The 19,398-nt window shown below is 39.0% G+C and overlaps 1 protein-coding gene and 1 pseudogene across 2 annotated transcripts; both read left to right on the top strand.

Moving 5' to 3' along the window:
- The first annotated feature begins 3,155 nt into the window (after positions 1-3,155).
- LOC127164176 (tripartite motif-containing protein 16-like) lies at positions 3,156-10,596 on the top strand. 2 transcript variants are annotated; one of them, XM_051107954.1, is made up of 6 exons: positions 3,156-3,775; positions 7,081-7,176; positions 7,279-7,512; positions 8,402-8,564; positions 8,709-8,756; positions 9,015-10,596. In XM_051107954.1, the coding sequence occupies exons 1-6, from the start codon at positions 3,203-3,205 to the stop codon at positions 9,560-9,562; spliced, it is 1,662 nt and encodes a 553-aa protein (XP_050963911.1). In that variant the 5' UTR covers positions 3,156-3,202; the 3' UTR covers positions 9,563-10,596. The 2 variants fall into 2 exon arrangements, with proteins under 2 accessions (XP_050963911.1, XP_050963912.1); XM_051107955.1 differs by lacking the exon at positions 8,709-8,756.
- An 80-nt stretch (positions 10,597-10,676) lies between these two features.
- LOC127164530 (tripartite motif-containing protein 16-like) lies at positions 10,677-18,781 on the top strand (annotated as a pseudogene).
- The last annotated feature ends 617 nt before the right edge of the window (positions 18,782-19,398 follow it).

Here is a 19,398-nt window from a genome sequence, read left to right as displayed (position 1 = left end):
TGATCTATCCTATCCTAATAAAGGCAAAAATGCCAAAAAAAGAATGTCTGTTCTCAGATACAATGATACGCACCTCTTGGAATACTCTTCTTCTGTGTTTGTTTAAACAGCTCCACCACTCTATCCTTTTTGTGCAACAGCAGTTTCTGTGGCCACGAGATGTAATGTTCAGATCTCACTGGACGGCCCGTGTTTTCGCTTTGCGAAAATGAAAAGATTCATTGTACTGGTTTTTCTAATACGTTTGCTTTGAGTTTTGAGTTATTTGATGCTATAACACGGTGTGGCGTCATGATTATGATCTTGTGATTGGGTCTGCTGGAGTTTGTGCGGGACTTTGATTCTGCGGCTCCACCTCACAACCACTACTGCGCATACATAAGCTCCAAATGAATCACTACTGCGCAAACTCTGGCTCCAAAAGACACAAGATAGCAGCAGCCATACTGAGATGTTTTAGCTTCACTTTTCTATAGTGGAAGAAAGTGGAGATGCATCATCCATCTTTTTTTACAGTCTATGGTCAGCACATAACAGTACTTGTGTCTGTCTGTGCACTGAACGGCCCCTGGGCCACATCCAGTGCTCTGGCTATCCTTGACCGGCCCACATGAGGTAGTTAGTAAATTGAAAGTCAAGCGCAAATAGGTGTAATTAGGTGCAATACAATACAACCGTGCTGCTTTTATTTTGAAGGCAACTGCTATTTTTTATTTACTTATTTACATACATCCATGGAGCGGTTTTTAATTAATCTGTAAAAACAATATCCCCTTTTTCAAATCAAGCCATTCTCAGATGCCTGTCGTTGTTGCGTCACACCCACAGAGGCCGCTCCCACAATAGTTGATTGACATTAGCATCTTACCTAAGATCAGATGTAACAGTCTAGCCTCCATGTTTTGATGCCGGAGCAGGGATGTAAGTTAGACAAGAATTGAGCGATTGAGGTGTTGTGTTGCTGGATGTAATATTGAACATAGTGGTCATCATTTACTCCCGACATCTGAGCTGTAGAAGATGCAGTGGATTACGTTTGTTTGTAAAGGGAATGCGCCTCCTGATCTACATATATCCGTCTATGTTCGTGCGAATCATTCGTGATCCAGCTTCACTCACAGCAGAAGTGAGTATAAGGGTTTTTTTATGACTCTTTGCGATTACCTTTCCTAATAATGTGCTAGTTAGCAAGTTTATAGCGGCTAAATGCAGCTTAAGTAAACATGCTCGTCACTCCACAAAGGAAGAGAGGGGCGGGGCGAGCATAGCTCATTTGCATTTAAAGCAGCCTCAACCAGAATGGGATGATTTTTGCAGAGCTGATTTTGGCAAGGTAAAAAGGGTGTTTTACACTACCATTAAGATTTTTAACCAAAGTATATTATAGACTTTTCATTAAAACCCTAAAGGATCATATCAACTTGTGGAAAATGGGGATCCGATGACTACTTTAATACTTTACAATCGGGTAAAGTGCAGAACCCCTTTTATTTTTATTGAATAATATAATATAATATTGATTATTTAATCAATAAATTAGTCATTAAAACAAGTCATTAACTTTTTTTTTTAATAATAGCGAGATCCATTTAATCTTGATCAACTACTAATGGTAAACAAATCAGAGCAGCATCAGTCTGCTAGATCATTTTAAAACACCAAACAGCCTTCAGTTAATAGGTTAGAACTGTATCTGTCTCAGATGTAGACTGATGAATATTTTTTTTTAACAAACCTATAGGTATAAATAAACCTATAGGTATAAAACCTATAGGCTTTATTATTGGCCCATATTCAAATATTTGTGCAGAGTGTGGTGTAAGGGGAAATACAGTTAAACCCAAAGGGTAGGTGTGTGGAAATGAAGACCAGGAGTCAGCAATGCAGTCAATCGAAGAAGAATTTACTGAAGAGAATAGTTTGCAGTTTCATCAGCAGAAGCCAGCTTCAACACTCTCAACGGAGTTCGTAGGCCGCTTTGCGTACGTTACAATCACAAGTAATTATACTTTAACAGAAGTTGCTAACTACGCAAATACATAGGTTAGGATGATTCTGATTGGTTCAAATCTAGATAAACTTAGCAAATCTCCACATATGGACGTCAAACTCAAAGCATATCTCGTGATTACATGATTATCTAGGCAACAAGAGACCCCAGGTCAGATGCAACAGGTCTCTCCAGAGACCTATTTCTGAACAGGACGGTGACAGGGGGGGTAGCTTCTTCAGGGTGTTCATCTCTTCTGTGCTCATAGACAAAGACACACACACATATTCAACCGGAGCTCTTATCTGTATTCCAAGTTTGGCTAGTCCTGGCAGGGCTCTTATCAGTATGGTTTGTTACACACACACTATGCAGACAGCATCATGGAAAGAACATTCAGAATGAAATAAAGTTCACTTTAATATCTTGTTAAACTCTTATGTCTATGTGACAGTTGTTCTGGTCACTCATGGATCTCCTGCTTGACACCCCCCCCCCCACCCTTCTCACTCCTCTTCTTAAGCTATGACATCTTAACCCTGGGAAGAAATAAAACTCAGCAGAAAAAGACACACTCTGTTCTATTACAGTAGGGTGACTGCAGCTGATTATCTGCAGTCCCTTAATATCATCAAATTACAATTTAGAAAATGAAATATTTGATCAGTAATATTATTAATAAGTATCAATAATCATACGAACATTAGAATAATTATGAAGGCCATGACGGATACAGGATTCCACTCCTTCAGTGGAATGCAGGGAGGCATCTGCGTGATCACTTTTTTTTTTCTGATAATGTATCAACTGCAGATCAGTTTGAAACATTGTGCTTTTATAAAATAATGACAACAAACAAGTTGTGCTTTGTGTTATCTCTGTCTCACTGAACTGGAGCATGTCACAAAAAAGCGAAAGCGAAACTTGTATGGCTGTCACACAGACAAGAGAAATATATCTGTAGAAAGCCTAACATGTTTATAATGTCTAAAATATCCACAGTTGAATCCCATCCATCTTAGTTAGAAAAGTAAAATGAAAACATTCATAGTTTTCAGCATCCTTAACTTCACTTGCAGACAAACCGCTTTTACACTCCACCCAAAATCAGAAGCAGGAAACGAGAATCAGGACATTACTCATTTCAGGGAAACTGAAACTTAAGTGTAGTTGAGCAGTTGTGTGTTTGCTTCTCTGTTTTCAGGCAGTAAGATGGCGGAAGCCAAATTTTCTCAGGATGAGTTTATGTGTCCAGTGTGTCTGGATCTCCTGCAGGATCCAGTGGCTATTCCTTGTGGACACAGTTACTGTAAGAGCTGCATTACAGGTTGCTGGAATCGGGAGGAACAGAAGAGAATCTACAGCTGTCCTCAGTGCAGACAGACCTTCAGTCCAAGACCTGCTTTAGCTAAAAACACCATGCTGGCTGAAGTGGTGGAGAAACTGAAGAAGACTAAACTTTCAACTGCATGTTATGCTGGACCAGGAGATGTACAGTGTGATGTTTGTACTGGAAGAAAATACAAAGCCGTCAAGTCCTGTCTGGTGTGTCTGAACTCTTACTGTCAAACTCACCTTGAACAACATGAGAGTTTGTTTAAAGGAAAGAGACACAATTTGACAGATGCTACTGGACGACTGCAGAAGATGTTCTGCTGGAAACATGACAAGCTCCTTGAAGTTTTCTGTCTCACTGACCAGAAATGTATATGTATGTTGTGTACAAAATATGAACACAAAAACCACAACACCGTATCAGCTGCAGCACAGAGGACAGAGAAACAGGTATGAACTATAAACTGAAATTGATTAAATAATAATAATGCTCATATGTTTCGTAAGTGTTTATGTCACAACCATTTTAACATGTAGCAGCATTCACATGACACACTTCAGTAATGCTGCATATCATAAGTGTAACTAACAAAACAGTTTCAGTACTGTAGTGTTTTTAAACGATTTTATGGGGCACCAGCCAAGGATTTTCACCCTGACAATAAATAACAATCATGGAAGATTGTTGAATAAATAAGAGTTTTATAAATTGTAGGAAGTTGTAGTCTGACCAATCTGAAGGAATTATGAGATATTAACTTGTAGAGCCTCTTGTAGAGAGTATTATCAACACAAGAAAGACATGAATGTAATGAAGGGGTTTTATTAATAAAATAATAGACAAGAGTAACTAACAAGTACCAAATGTATACCATGAATGGATAAAGTTCATAAAATTGATACATGCAAGTGACCGAGTTTGGATATTTCTATGGATGTTATCTTCTGGAAAGATAAACTATAGTTTTCTGGAAAAAGAAGTCAAGCCAATGAAGTCAAGTCAAGCCAAGTCATTTCCATTCCTCTACATGTATATACAGGTCCTTTTCAAAAAATTAGCATATTGTGATAAAGTTCATTATTTTCTGTAATGTACTGATAAACATTAGACTTTCATATATTTTAGATTCATTACACACAACTCAAGTAGTTTCAAGCCTTTTATTGTTTTAATATTGATGATTTTGGCATACAGCTCATGAAAACCCAAAATTCCTATCTCAAAAAATTAGCATATTTCATCTGACCAATAAAAGAAAAGTGTTTTTAATACAAAAAAAAGTCAACCTTCAAATAATTATGTTCAGTTATGCACTCAATACTTGGTCGGGAATCCTTTTGCAGAAATGACTGCTTCAATGCGGCGTGGCATGGAGGCAATCAGCCTGTGGCACTGCTGAGGTGTTATGGAGGCCCAGGATGCTTCGATAGCGGCCTTAAGCTCATCCAGAGTGTTGGGTCTTGCGTCTCTCAACTTTCTCTTCACAATATCCCACAGATTCTCTATGGGGTTCAGGTCAGGAGAGTTGGCAGGCCAATTGAGCACAGTAATACCATGGTCAGTAAACCATTTACCAGTGGTTTTGGCACTGTGAGCAGGTGCCAGGTCGTGCTGAAAAATTAAATCTTCATCTCCATAAAGCTTTTCAGCAGATGGAAGCATGAAGTGCTCCAAAATCTCCTGATAGCTAGCTGCATTGACCGCAGCTGACATGGCACCCCAGACCATCACTGACTGTGGGTACTTGACACTGGACTTCAGGCATTTTGGTATTTCCCTCTCCCCAGTCTTCCTCCAGACTCTCGCACCTTGATTTCCAAATGACATGCAAAATTTGCTTTCATCCGAAAAAAGTACTTTGGACCACTGAGCAACAGTCCAGTGCTGCTTCTCTGTAGCCCAGGTCAGGCGCTTCTGCCGCTGTTTCTGGTTCAAAAGTGGCTTGACCTGGGGAATGCGGCACCTGTAGCCCATTTCCTGCACACGCCTGTACACGGTGGCTCTGGATGTTTCTACTCCAGACTCAGTCCACTGCTTCCGCAGGTCCCCCAAGGTCTGGAATCGGTCCTTCTCCACAATCTTCCTCAGGGTCCGGTCACCTCTTCTCGTCGTGCAGCGTTTTCTGCCACACTTTTTCCTTCCCACAGACTTCCCACTGAGGTGCCTTGATACAGCACTCTGGGAACAGCCTATTCGTTCAGAAATTTCTTTCTGTGTCTTACCCTCTTGCTTGAGGGTGTCAATGATGGCCTTCTCGACAGCAGTCAGGTCGGCAGTCTTACCCATGATTGCGGTTTTGAGTAATGAACCAGGCTGGGAGTTTTTAAAAGCCTCAGGAATCTTTTGCAGGTGTTTAGAGTTAACTAGTTGATTCAGATGATTAGGTTAATAGCTCATTTAGAGAACCTTTTCATGATATGCTAATTTTTTGAGATAGGAATTTTGGGTTTTCATGAGCTGTATGCCAAAATCATCAATATTAAAACAATAAAAGGCTTGAAACTACTTGAGTTGTGTGTAATGAATCTAAAATATATGAAAGTCTAATGTTTATCAGTACATTACAGAAAATAATGAACTTTATCACAATATGCTAATTTTTTGAAAAGGACCTGTACATACAGCAGAATGAAATGTTGTCTCTCGCAGGATCACGGTGCTACATAGTTAAACATAAATATAAACACACAACACTAGACTTAAAAAAATATTTTTAAACCTATACATAGCTAACTTACTAAAAGCGGTATTCTAATTATACATGTGTTAAAAATAATTGACTGCATACACATAATCTAAGGTTTCAAGAGTTTTCATAGATCCTGGTTTCAGGAGGTAGGGTTGTAGATGAGGTTTCAAAGGGGGCTGAAGTGATTGGAATTGAGGGGTCTCACAGCCTGTTTTCCTGCAGAGTTCTGCTCCAAACATAACCAAACACACCTGAACAAGTTAATCAAGGTCTTTAGGATCACTAGAAAGTTATGGGCAGGTGAGTTTGATCAAGGTTGGAGCTAAACTCTGCTGGAAAACTTTGCTAGAGCTTCTGATTTTGGAAGGACTAAATATAATCACCTCAGTTTGTTCAGTGTGGAGCTAGAGGAAATTATTTGCAATCAATCATTTAATATACTAAAGACAATCCATAAAAAGTTGCAGAGAGTCTTTATATTTTACAGCTGAGAATCATCAGCATAATTATAATAATATGAACTGGAAGGATGTACAGATTAAAGAGCAATGGGTCCAAAAAGGACACCTGCGGAACCCCACAGGAGAGAAAAGGAGATGATGAGGGAAACTGGCCAACAGTCACTGCGACTGTCCTAGATTTAAGATATGAAGCAAACCAGAGTATTGCTGTATCCTTAGTGCCAACCCACTGTTTAAGTTGTGAAAGTAAGATATTATGATCTACCGTGTCAAAAGCAGCACCAAGATCCAGTAAGATCAAAACTGCATTATTAGTCTACTGGAAGTGACAAATCATTTATCACTATTAACAAAGCTATTGCAGTACTGTGATGAGTTGTAAAACTTGATTAAAATGGTTCCAAAAAAATGGAAGCAACTTTTCAAATAAATGTCATGATGACCAAGTTCTCACTGGCTTCTCACTGGGTTCTCACCATTTTATAATTGATGGCAAAATCAGTTAATTTTCTATATGGTGCTATATGGATTTCACTGTTCACAGGATGATTTTATGGTTTTAATTTTATGCCATGTTTACAGTTTACTTTGGTTTGTCCTCCAGAATATGCTGAATGAAACACGAAAAAAGTTCCAGCAGAGAATCCAGCAGAGAGAGAAAGATTTTCAGCAGCTAAGAAAAGCTGTGGAGTCTCATAAGGTGAGTCTGGAGATAAAGAGAAGTTTAAGAGGTCTCAGTTAGTACTCTGCACTTTTAGTGCTACTAAAGCCCAGTTTGTAATTTTGATGTGTGTCTTAACAGCGCTCTGCACAGACAGCGGTGGAGGACAGTGAGAGGATCTTTACTGAGCTCATCCGTTCTATTGAGAGAATCTGTTCTAGTGTGACACAGCGGATTAGAGATCAGGAAAAGGCTACAGTGAGTTCAGCTGAAAGACAGCTGAAGCAACTTAAGCAGGAGATCAATGATCTGAGGAGGAGAGACGGTGGACTGGAACGGCTTTCACACATACAGGATCACATCCATTTCCTGCAGGTAACAGAGATCCTGATGTGACAGGAGACTCACAGAGAAACATTTAATGAGAACAGAATGAGCTGCTGACAGCAGTGTTGTCAGGATTTTTTTTTTAAAATGTGCAAACAATAATGCTCCTTGAGAGTGCACACATTCATTGCATGATTTGACCTATTTTCATGGTCACAAAATTCAAGATATTTTAATGTTTTTGTCTTATATTTACACAAATGTTATAATTAAGCAATATTGCACAAGCAAGAGCAACAAGTCTGTTCCTATGTTTTTCCAGGGATGAGTTGGTACTTCCGGTCTTTTTCAAATCCAAGAACATGTACAGATATTTTTGTCAATATTGCACTTCCCTGCTTGTCAGCTGATGTCAAGTGTTGCATTATTATAATCATCAGTCAGACACTAATTCACACTTATAAAAGGATTTCAGCTCGCGAAATGTCCTGGGAAACATTTTTCGGAGCTTTTTCTTTTGGTATTTTTTACAGTATTTATTCCTTTTGATTCTGTAGTTCTAAATAATGTTTGCTACTTGTGGCTTTTGAACTGATTTTTTTCATCTGACAACCATTTAAGGCCTTGAAATCCCTAGTTACAAACTGATGAGTTGAATTAGACATGTTTTATTGGGGAGACATACATAATGTGTAAAGCTGGGGTTCTCCAAGACCAGGATTGGAAACCACCGATTAAAACTAAATAATTTACTAGAAAGTTCACATATAGTGTAAGTAGCAAATGCTAGAATGTGTTGCTGTAATGTCATTATGAATATTAGAAGAATGTAATCAGGTCAAGTCAATTCATCAAGAGCCACAAAATTTGATTATAGGTCAGGTTATTGGATGACGTTTGTTATTAGGTTATGAGTTTTGATTTTTGTTTTCTATAGAGTTTCCAGTCTCTCTCAGCACCTCCTAAATCTACAGACATAGCCATCATATCCTTCAGTTCTCAGTTCTTTTCTGTTGATGGTTTGAGAGAATCTGTCCATCAGCTAAGAGACAAACTGGAGGATTTTTGCAAAGAGGACATAAAAAAGATCTCTGACAAAGGTAACGTCTTGGAGATTAATATGCTCTCAGAAATGAGTCCATCATCTAATATTACGCAGAACATCAAATTAGAAATGGACTGATGTAGGAACCATTTACTTTTGACATTAGAATGACATTGTACATGTTTGTTGATGTCCACAGTCACATTCACAAACATTGTTCCTAGGACCAAGAATAAATTCCAACAATGTAAGTCACTAAAAAACTGAGTATGTTCATGTTCTTTCTGCAAAATTGAAAGAAAACATAATAGAACTTTAAGATAAGAATCAATTAAGCAAAATAATTTTGTAGTTGATTATGCAAATGATGACACCTAATATCTAGTAAGCTGTACTTAGATACTGCCGATACATTCAACATTAAGATAGAAGATTTAAGTTATAATAAAATATTAAATAGGTTAATCATTTCTGATTCTGCTGTGTGATGTTTTATTTCCATCAGATTACCATCAGCACACTATGGATCCAAACACAGTGAATAAACGTTTTCGCCTGTCTGAAAGGAACAGAATGATTACTGTTACTGACACAGAGCATCCGTATCCTGATCATCCTGGCAGATTTGATGGATATAATCTTCAGGTGTTGTGTAGAGAGAGTGTTTGTGGACGCTGTTACTGGGAGCTGGAGTGGAGTGGAAATAATGTATTTATATCAGTGTCATACAAGTGCATCCGCAGGAAGGGATGGGGTAGAGAGTGTTTGTTTGGACGTAATGATCATTCCTGGAGTTTGTTCTGCTCTCCCTCCAGATACTCATTCATACACAGTAACATAGAGACTAAACTTCCAGTAAAGTTCATCAGCTGTCGTAGAATAGGAGTGTATGTGGATCACAGTGCAGGAACTCTGTCCTTCTACAGTGTTTCTGACAAAGTCAGCCTCATCCACACAGTCCAGACCACATTCACTCAGCCACTCTATCCTGGGTTTAGGGTTTATTATAAATCTGGGTGTGGTGTTGGATCATCAGTGAAACTGTGTGGATGAATCGGAACAGATTACTTTTAGCATGATAAATCAGTAACAGTGAGATATAGAGCCTCTTAATTTCTTTTCATTACATGAATTCTATAGCTGAACTTCTGTCACTAAAATAACGTATCAGAAATGTGTGTAATAAATACTTATATAGACTGTATGCGATCACACATTTTAAGATCAACTAAATATTTTATGCATCAATAAACTCCTTATTTCTGCTTATTAATAGTTACGTAGCTATTACATTACAGTACTAGGTATTATTAAGGGATATAGAAGATTTTTATTAGTAAATTTACCTTTCAGTTGTAATTCTAAAGTTTGCTATGATCACTATGTATAATGCTTTTATGAAGATGTACATTTGCTGTTTACTGGAAGATTGCCTCAAATGTCAATTTTTATCCATAGTTAGACAAGGCCTATTTGCGTGGAAAAAGTAATACATTAGTGTGTACCATGAGAAACATGGGAAAAAGTGAGTAATATCCACACTATGTCATTTCAGGTTGTGTTTTCTTTCTAGAATGCCACTACCTTATTATTATTACTGGTGTTATACATTGTACAAAGTGCTCCTATTATGCCTTTTCAAATATGACCTTTCATTCAGTGTGTCATGTAGCTGTATGTGAACATAAACTATCTGCAAAGTTGATAGTAAATAAAGTTATTGTCTATCAAAAAAAAGTCGGCTCACAATCGCCTGAATGAGTTGTCAGGAATTTGAATCTTATTCTGTTACGGCTATACGTATATAAGTAACACATTTGCATAATGCCTGCCCATGTTCTACGTCGCAAACAACTTGCCCACCCACAAACACAGTAAAATTTCTATGTGGTTTACGTCATGTCGAGAAGATGCTGTATCCTATGCTGTGAGTAAATTTGTTTTATATTCACTTCCAAAAGATGAATCTACAGATTTTCTAGCGATCATTCAAAATACGTAGTTGTGTATGTTATGTTGTGTAACAATCCTGCACATGTCTTGTTAACTGGCTAACTCCCGTTTCTGTAGTTCTATCGTTCAGCTGTAGGCCCACTGTAGTCTAAAAAACTGTGGTTGATGCAGCTTGACTGTCTGTCTGTCTCATTAGTTGGAGTAATGATAAAGGATGACGCACAAAGCAGCTTTTACACCGAATGTGGAAAGCGCTGTGGTATGACACTCATTCAATTGAATTGCTTGTGCCACACAAGGATGGCTTGTTTCTGCGTCGACCAGAGCGCAAGCCACGCTCAAAGTTCAAATTAGTTTAACTTTTGCCGCTGTGCTCTGAAGGGCTACACTGAACCCAGTGGCCAGCGCAGCGGTTTCCGTGTTCGGTGTGAAAGCCGCTTAATGCATTATACAATGCTGAAGTTTACAGCATAGAGGTGTGCCTGGTTCACTTACATAAGCAAATTGCGAGCACTTTCCACGGTAGTCCGTGCTAACTTGTCGAACAGCCACTTCAACGGTTTCATCGTCAGACTCCGGCTCGAATTGGTAGGTTAAAGTTGATGCCATCTTTTCTATGTATGTATTTCTAAGTCTCCAGGGCTGTCATTCAGTTATGGCAATGGGCATTTCGTTTTCCAACATGCGTTGTACGCGGTAGACCAATCATAAAGTACTGCGCCATCTGACCAATCACAGCAGTGAGGGCTCATGAAAAGGAGGGGTTTAGAGAGACTGATTCTTGGAACTGCTTTGCACGAGTCGTTTCCGAATCATTTAGAAATGAGGTAAAATTAAATCTATTTTTGGAGAAAACTAAAGTGATTTTTGACCTTGCATACATGTAAACCTGTTTTAGGAGACTCATAAAACAATATTAGCAACTTTTAAAATGGCACAATAGGAGCACTTTAATTATTGCACACAAGAAGAGATGACAAATTGGATTTTATATTATCTTTATTTTGATGGTAAACAATTGAACAGTGTATTCTACTCTCTGCCAAATGAGTTCCACACAAGGGCGAGCAACACCCAATCACATTTCAGGAATAGAAAGGCGCCAGATTCTAATCTTCTTCTCATCTTTCAGCAGACACTTCCTGTTCTGAGTATCCAGCACACTCAGACACAACAAGTTCTGTGTTTCCAACTTCACAGTGAAGAAGACATTAACAGACACCACAGTCTAAGTTTCTGACCTGACAAGGAAAGTGATTTCAAGACATTTACAGTTCAGCTAAGATTGAGCAGACCTTTCTATATTGCATTTGACTGCCCTTCAGTTGTAAACGACCCAGCAGTGATGGACCTCATCTAAATATTGCAGTTCCAAAAGCAGCACAGCCCAGTCTGCAAAGGACCTATGCACTGGCAGACTGTGTGGAATGTAAATATAAACTTACCAAACCTCTTTCGGGAGACCTTGGCTTAGTTTATACCTGCAGCATATGTTTTACTAACGTTTTGCTTTGAAAGGATGTAATAAAAGGCTGGGTTCCACCTATATTTTTGTTCAGTGAGTGTTATTTTCACACAGAAAGTTTTTATATTTGGCACACATGAACAGTTAATTTACTGACCAAAATTATAAACGCAACACTTTTGTTTTTGCCTCCATTTTTCATGAGCTGAACTCAAAGATAGACTTTTTCTATGTACACAAAAGGCCTATTTCTCTCAAATATTGTTCACAAATCTGTCTAAATCTGTACACTTCTCCTTTGCAGTGTGACGTCTGTACTGGAAGAAAATACAAAGCCGTCAAGTCCTGTCTTGTGTGTCTGAACTTTTACTGTCAAACTCATCTTGAACAACATGAGAGTTTGTTTAAAGGAAGGGACACAATTTGACGGATGCTACTGGACGACTGCAGAAGATGATCTGCCGGAAACATGACAAGCTCCTTGAAGTTTTCTGTCGCACTGACCAGCAATGTATATGTATGTTGTGCACAAAGTATGAACATAGAAACCACAATATTGTATCAGCTACAGCACAGAGGACAGAGAAACAGGTATCAACTATATACTTAAAATATTAAATATTAATAATTAATTTTGGTCACGGGTCACTTAAGGTGAGTGTGACAGTGACAGATAATTTTTTCCTATCTTACGGGGCTCCAGCAAGGGAATTTCACCCTGACGTTAAATAACAATCATGGAAGATTGTTCAATAAATAAGAATTGTATTAATTGGAGGAAGTTGCAGTCTGACCAATCTGAGGATTTGTGGTATTGATAACTGAGCCTCTTACAGTATTATCAACACAAGCAAGACAAAGTGTTTCAATGGAAATATAAAGTGTAGTTTTCTGGAAGAAAACATTATATTAAATACAACAAATCATAGATGTTATTTGTTATTAAAGGCACAATATGTACATTTTGACGCCGTGATAGAATGTGGAATCATGGGAGTTGTTGTCTTCATCCCAATAGCTGATGCAATCCGATGGGACTCGGGCAGAAATCCATGTCCATGTCCATGGAGTAGCTAATGTATTAAAGACTTATTAAGGTCACTGTAGCATGAAGCAGAATGGGTCTGAACATCATGAAAGCAAAACGAGGACGCTGGAGCGATTCCAAATGAAGGACGAGCTTAATACACAGTTTAAAAGCAGCGGAGCTTTTAGTACACCACAGTCGACCGCTTCCGTTTTTTCCAGTCATGCATATATAGGAAAAGAAGCGCTGTTTTTGTCAACGCTGTGCGTTTGTCACGTGCCTAATAAAATGCATCTCATGTTCAAGTGTCTTTGGGGTTTCCATGCTTTCTATAAAATAAAACTGGAACATCGAGGGTGTATGACATCATTGGCAGGCGATGCAATGACACGGTCCATTACACTAGTCAAAATTGCTTATTTCTCTGGATTTAAACATTTTTCAAAACATTTGAGATAAAGTACACAAGTCAGCAAAATACATAACACTGTTCTAGTGGTTTTTGGATATTTTAATCAAAAAAGCTTACATATTTTGCCTTTAACTGACATCGGCCATATAAAGAGACAATTCTGACATTGATTGGTGGTGATGATGACATCTCAATGCCAAAAAGCCTGCTTCTGAGACTGAGCTAATATTAAGCTTGAATCTACAGGGATCTGTCCAAAAAGTTAACTTTAAACCACCCTACGTTTATTGAATTTATAAAACTGTTCACCAAATGAATTTGCGGTCTTAGTTTTATGTGATTATTACAGTTATTGGTTTGTTCTCCAGAATCAGCTGAAGGAAACACAAAGAAGATTTCAGCAGAGAATGCAGCAGAGAGAGAAAGATTTTCAGCAGCTGAGAAAGGCTGTGGAGTCTCATAAGGTGAGTCTGGAGAAGAAGAGAAGTTTAAGAGGTCTCAACTTTCAGTCCTGCTGAAGCCTACTTTGTCATTTTAATGTGTGTTCCAACAGCACTCTGCACAGACAACAGTGGAAGACATTGAGAGGATCTTTACTGAGCTCATCCACTCTACTGAGAGAAGCTGCTCTGGTGTGACACAGCGGATTAGAGATCAGGAAAAGGCTGCAGTGAGTTCAGCTGAAAGACAACTGAACTAACTTAAGCAGGAGATCAATGACCTGAGGAGAAGAGATGCTGAACTGGAACAGCTTTCACACACACAGGATCACATCCATTTCCTGCAGGTAACAGAGATCTAAAAGAACGGGATAATAGTGGACTTGAGCGAGATCCTGATGTGACAGCAGACTCACAGAGAAACATTTCATTAGAGCAGAATGAGCTGCTGACTGCAGTGTAGTCAGGAATTTTTTAACAAAGTGCAAGTTGACAACACAAAAACCAAACTATAATGTTCCTTGAGAGTGGACACTCATCATATTCTCCAGTGTGGTTTGTGGTCAGATTGCAGCTCAACAGTTTGTCCATATGTTAAGTGGTAAAACCTGTCCATTTCCATACATGACTGCTAACAGTTCCTTTTCTATCTGTGCATAACCTTACTTTGCTTTGCTGGAATATGCAGTTGGTTTTCTTTGCTGCATCAGCGCAGCCCTCAACCCACTGCTCTTATGGGTCATAATACCTCAAGACTGGTCAGTGAGATAACTTCCTTGATATTCTTAAATGTTTGTTCCTGACTGTCTAACCACTTTAACACAGCATCTTTCTGGGTCAGTTGTCGCAGTGGTTTGGTAAGTGCTGGGGCTTGGCTACAGAATATTGGAAGGTAATTGACCATGTCCAGAAAGAACTGCACCCCTTTTATATCAGTGGGTCTTGGCATCTGTTTAATGCAGCCGTTCTCAGTTCCATTCCAGTCCGACTGATATGGTCCCTACACTGTGTTCATTGCTCCCTCCTCACTGAGCACAGGAAAATCTGTTGAAGTTTACTTCGCTTCGAAACATTCATTCACGGTTTTCCAATTCTTGTCCTTGGGGGGGTGCAAGGACTGGAATTGAGAATCACTGGTTTAATGGCTGACACTTTTCCTGGGTCTACCTACTGTGAGTAGGTGTCCTATGTAGGAAACTTCCTCCAACCTCTATCACATCTAGTCTGGATTCAGTTTTACATAGCATGTTGTGCACCTGTCCAGCAGCATTCACATATTAGTCACAGGGTTAAAGGAGGACCCATTGGCAAAGGCAGGCAAATGCAATAGCTTATTAACAAAATGAAATTCAGGCATTCTGCTTTTGTGCCCCTTTTGCAGTGCGGAGATGGATTTTTTATATACAGATTTTGTTATTCTAACTAAAGAAGGTAAAAAAAAAACAAAAAAACAGAAGATAAAAATCTTTTGGAACTAGTCCCAACAGTATACATTTTGGATGTCTTTCTCAACTGATACAACAATTTCAGTTCTTGAAGTCCCTTACTAACCAGCTGATGAGTGTGTGTTAAGTGTGTTTTGTTAGGCAGACATACAAAATGTGCAGAGAGGGTACTCCAGAACCAGTATTGGGAACAACCGATTTAAATGAAATGATTTATAAGAAAGCTCACATATAGTGTAAGTACCAAATGCTAGAATGTGTTGCTCCAATGACATATAATTAATATAAGAAGAAAGCAGTTAAGTCAAAAGATCCACACAAAATTGGATAATTGTGCAGGTTATTTGTGAAGTAGGTTATTAGGTGATGAGTTTTAATTTCTGTTTTCTGTAGAGTTACCAGTCTCTCTCAGCACCTCCTGAATCTACAGACAAACCCATCATTCCCTCCAGTTCTCAGTTCTTGTCTTTTGATGTCATGAGAGAATCTGTCCATCAGCTGAGAGACAAACTGGAAGATTTCTGCAAAGAGGAACTCAGAAAGATTTCTGACACAGGTAAGTCCATCATCTAATAGCATGCAGAACATCACATTAGAAATGTTTTAGGAATGGACTGACATAAGAATGACACTATTCATGTCTGTTGACCTCCACAGTCACATTTACCAACATTGTTCCCAGGACCAGGAATGAATTCCTGCAATGTAAGTCACAAAAAAAAAAAAAAAAAAAAAACTAATTGAATGTGTTCATGTTCCTCCTGTAGAAAGTGAAAGAAGACATAGAATTTTACAATAAGAATAAGTTATGCAATAAGAATTTTAGAATTGATAATGCAAATGATGATTTGCACAGGAAATCTGGTAAGCTGTACCGAGACACTGCTTATTGTCATGTGTTGCTACGGAAAGCACACAACGCCAGAGTTTAAATGAACAATAAATCTTTTAATAAATCCGCAAGCAAAATAATTCAGGAGATAGACATAAAAAAAACATTAAGACAAGGGATCTGAGGAAAACACTGATCCTTTAAACACAGAGAACGTAATCAGCGAGAACAGAAACAGGTGTGGGGCTAATTAAGAATTGACTAATGAGAAAGGGAACAGAACCAAATAAGAGCAAACAGGAACTAAACCAAAACAGAACATACATGTGACATTTCGCCCCCCTCCCGGAAAGGTGCGTCCTCGCACCTACAAACAGTCCAACAGAGGAGGGAGGGTGGAGGTTCGGGAGGCGTGCATGGGCCAGGCAATAGGAAAGGGGTACAGTTCATAAGGCCAGGGCGGAGTAGATGGTAGGTGACACCAGGGGGCTGACTGACGGAGACAGAGACGGTGGAAGAGGAGCCCAGGATGGAGATGGACAGCCGCAAAGCCAGGGTGACTCCAAGGATCTGGAGTGCCAAGGTGAAGCTGAAGGGTCAAGTGACCGAGGCGGGGATTTGGAAGGACACAGCGGAGCTGGAGTGACAGAGGACGAAGTTGAAGCCGGAGGAAAGGAGGAGCTTGACAGTGCCAGAGGGACAGTGTGATGACGCGAAGCTGGAGGAGGCGGCGGATGGTCAACGACTGACCAAGGTGGAGCCAGAGGGACAATGGAGCTTGGTGGAGCTGGTGGGATGACGTGTCAAGGTGGAGACGAGGGAACTAGGAGCCAAGTTGGAGCAGATGGGTCGGAGGACTGAGGTGGAGGTCAGGACTTGGAGGCTGGAGGAGGAGACCGGGGATCCTTACGCCTAGGTGGAGCTGGAGCCTGGAAGTCTCAGGTGGATTAGAGTGTCCAGATGGCGCAGACTGAGGGTGAGCTGAGGGACAGATGGACACCAGCAGAGTCAGGGCTGAGGAACTGGCTGGTTTAAGAGGAGGCAGGAGAGGGAGGCTGGTTGGGGACTTAGGAGATGCAGTGGAGCTGGACGGAACCAGCAGAGACTCAGGAGAATGGGAGGGCTGGACATAACCTCCCTACCCCAGTCAATCAAATCCTCTTCAAAAATGTCCAAAAGTTCCTCATAATAGTGTCCAGAGGCCAGCTGTAGCTCACCATCAGCAGCAGGAGTGTGGGCAGGGCTTCTCTCAATCTCCACAAGGACTCCCACAGTGATGCACTGTGTTGCCGGTCCCTAGTGTGGTCCTCCAGCGAACGGTCCTGTTGCTCCAGGCACAGGAGCTGAACTGCTGGCAGGTCAATTCTGGGAGAGGGGAGGAAAAATAAACAAAAGAAAAGAACAGAACAGAAAGAAAAATGCTGCTAAATACTACTCTGTTTAAGGGGCCTTGCGTCTGTCATGTATTGCTACGGAAAGCACACATCGCTAGAGTTTAAATGGACAAGAAAGTCTTCAAAATAATCCACAGGCAGAATAATCCAGGAGATAAACATCAAAACAACATTAACACAAGACAAGGGAACTGAGGAAAACACTGATCTTTTAACACATGGAACGTAATAAGTGAGAACAGAAACAGGTGTGGGGCTTATTAATAATTGACTAATGAGAAAAGGAACAAAACCAAATAAAGGCAAATAGAAACTAAACCAAAACAGAACATACATGTGACACTTATACATTCAACATTCAGCTACAATAAAATATTAAACAGGTTCATAACTTCTGATTCAGATGTTTTTTTCCATTAGATTCCCATCAGCTCACTATGGATCCAAACACAGTAAATAAACGCTTACGTCTGTCTGAAAGGAACAGAACGATTACTGTCACTGATACAGAGCAGCCGTATACTAATCATCCTGACAGATTTGATGGATATAATCTTCAGGTGTTGTGTAAAGAGAGTGTGTGTGGACGATATTACTGGGAACTTGAGTGGAAATAATGTGTTTATATCAGTGTCATATAAGAACAACAGCAGAAAGGGACAGGGTAAAGACTGTTTGTTTGGACATAATGATCAGTCCTGGAGTTTATTCTGCTCTCCATCCAGTTACTCATTCTGGCACAATAACAGAGTGTCTTATATCCCTGTAAACCCCATTAGCCATAAAATAGGTGTATGTGGATCACAGTGCAGGTACTCTGTCCTTCTACAGCGTCTCTGACACAATAAGCCTCATCCAGACCACATTCACTCAGCTGCTCTATCCTGGGTTTGGGGTTTATTATAAATCTGCATTTGGTGTTGGATCATCAGTGAAACTGTGTTGATGTATCAGAATAGACTGTAGAGAGATATTACAGAATCTCTTTTCTCTTCATTAACACTGCAGCTGAACTTCAGTCAAACACTTTCAATTATTTCAGCGTTATATATTTTCTGCTGCTCATTTCAAAGCGTATTTTAACAAATGTAAAAAATAATAATAATGTCAAATTAATTGCATTGTTAATGAAATGTATTTTGAAACAATTTTGCATACTTGTAACAAGAAGTTTATATCATATGTCAGTCCTATTTTAAGGTTATTTTATCTTTTTTTGTAGTGAGAACAAATACAAAAGAGTTAATGTTGTAATGGTCACAGTTACGTGATTTTGAAATGTTGTGACAAAGAAAATAAAATGCAAAAACTTCATTACTTCTGGAAAAGGTTTTTGTTTTATCTTCCAAGAAAAGTAATCATTTCGATGTATGTTGTGGAAAAGCAAATAAACAGAAAAAAAAATTATAAACGCCCAATGTTATATATGTGACCCTGGACCACAAAACCAGTCTTAAGTCGCTGGGGTTTATTTGTAGCAATAGCCAAAAATACATTGTATGGGTCAAAATTATTGATTTTTCTTTTATGGCAAAAATCATTAGGATATTAAGTAAAGATCATGTTCCATTAAGATATTTTGTAAAATTCCTACTGTAAATGTATGAAAACTTAATTTTTGATTAGTAATATACATTGTTAAGAACATTATTTGAAGAACTTTAAAGGTGATTTTCTCAATATTTTGATTTTTTTGCACCCTCAGATTGCTGATTTTTAAATTGTTGTATCTCGGCCAAATATTGTCCTATCCTAACAAACCATACATCAATGAAAAGCTTATTCAGCTTTCATATGATGTATAAATCTCAATTTTGAAAAAATGACCCTTACGACTGGTTTTGTGATCCTGAGTCACATATATGTAACATTACATATCTTTCAGAAGGAGGGGTTGTATTTCAAAAACAACTGCAGAAAC

Source organism: Labeo rohita, chromosome 4 (assembly GCF_022985175.1).
Source record: "Labeo rohita strain BAU-BD-2019 chromosome 4, IGBB_LRoh.1.0, whole genome shotgun sequence".
Classification (NCBI taxonomy): Eukaryota; Metazoa; Chordata; class Actinopteri; order Cypriniformes; family Cyprinidae; genus Labeo; species Labeo rohita.
The sequence above is the reverse complement of the archived record's forward strand: the minus strand, read 5'-3'. Positions and strand labels throughout refer to the sequence as shown.

What these genes read in the sequence shown, in the direction of transcription:
- LOC127164176 (XM_051107954.1), top strand. Translation starts at nt 3,203, where the DNA reads ATGGCGGAAGCCAAATTTTCTCAGGATGAGTTTATGTGTCCAGTGTGT. An exon ending in CACAGAGGACAGAGAAACAG is followed by an intron (nt 3,776 to 7,080) that starts GTATGAACTATA and finishes TTTGTCCTCCAG; the next exon opens with AATATGCTGAATGAAACACG. An exon ending in ATCACATCCATTTCCTGCAG is followed by an intron (nt 7,513 to 8,401) that starts GTAACAGAGATC and finishes TGTTTTCTATAG; the next exon opens with AGTTTCCAGTCTCTCTCAGC.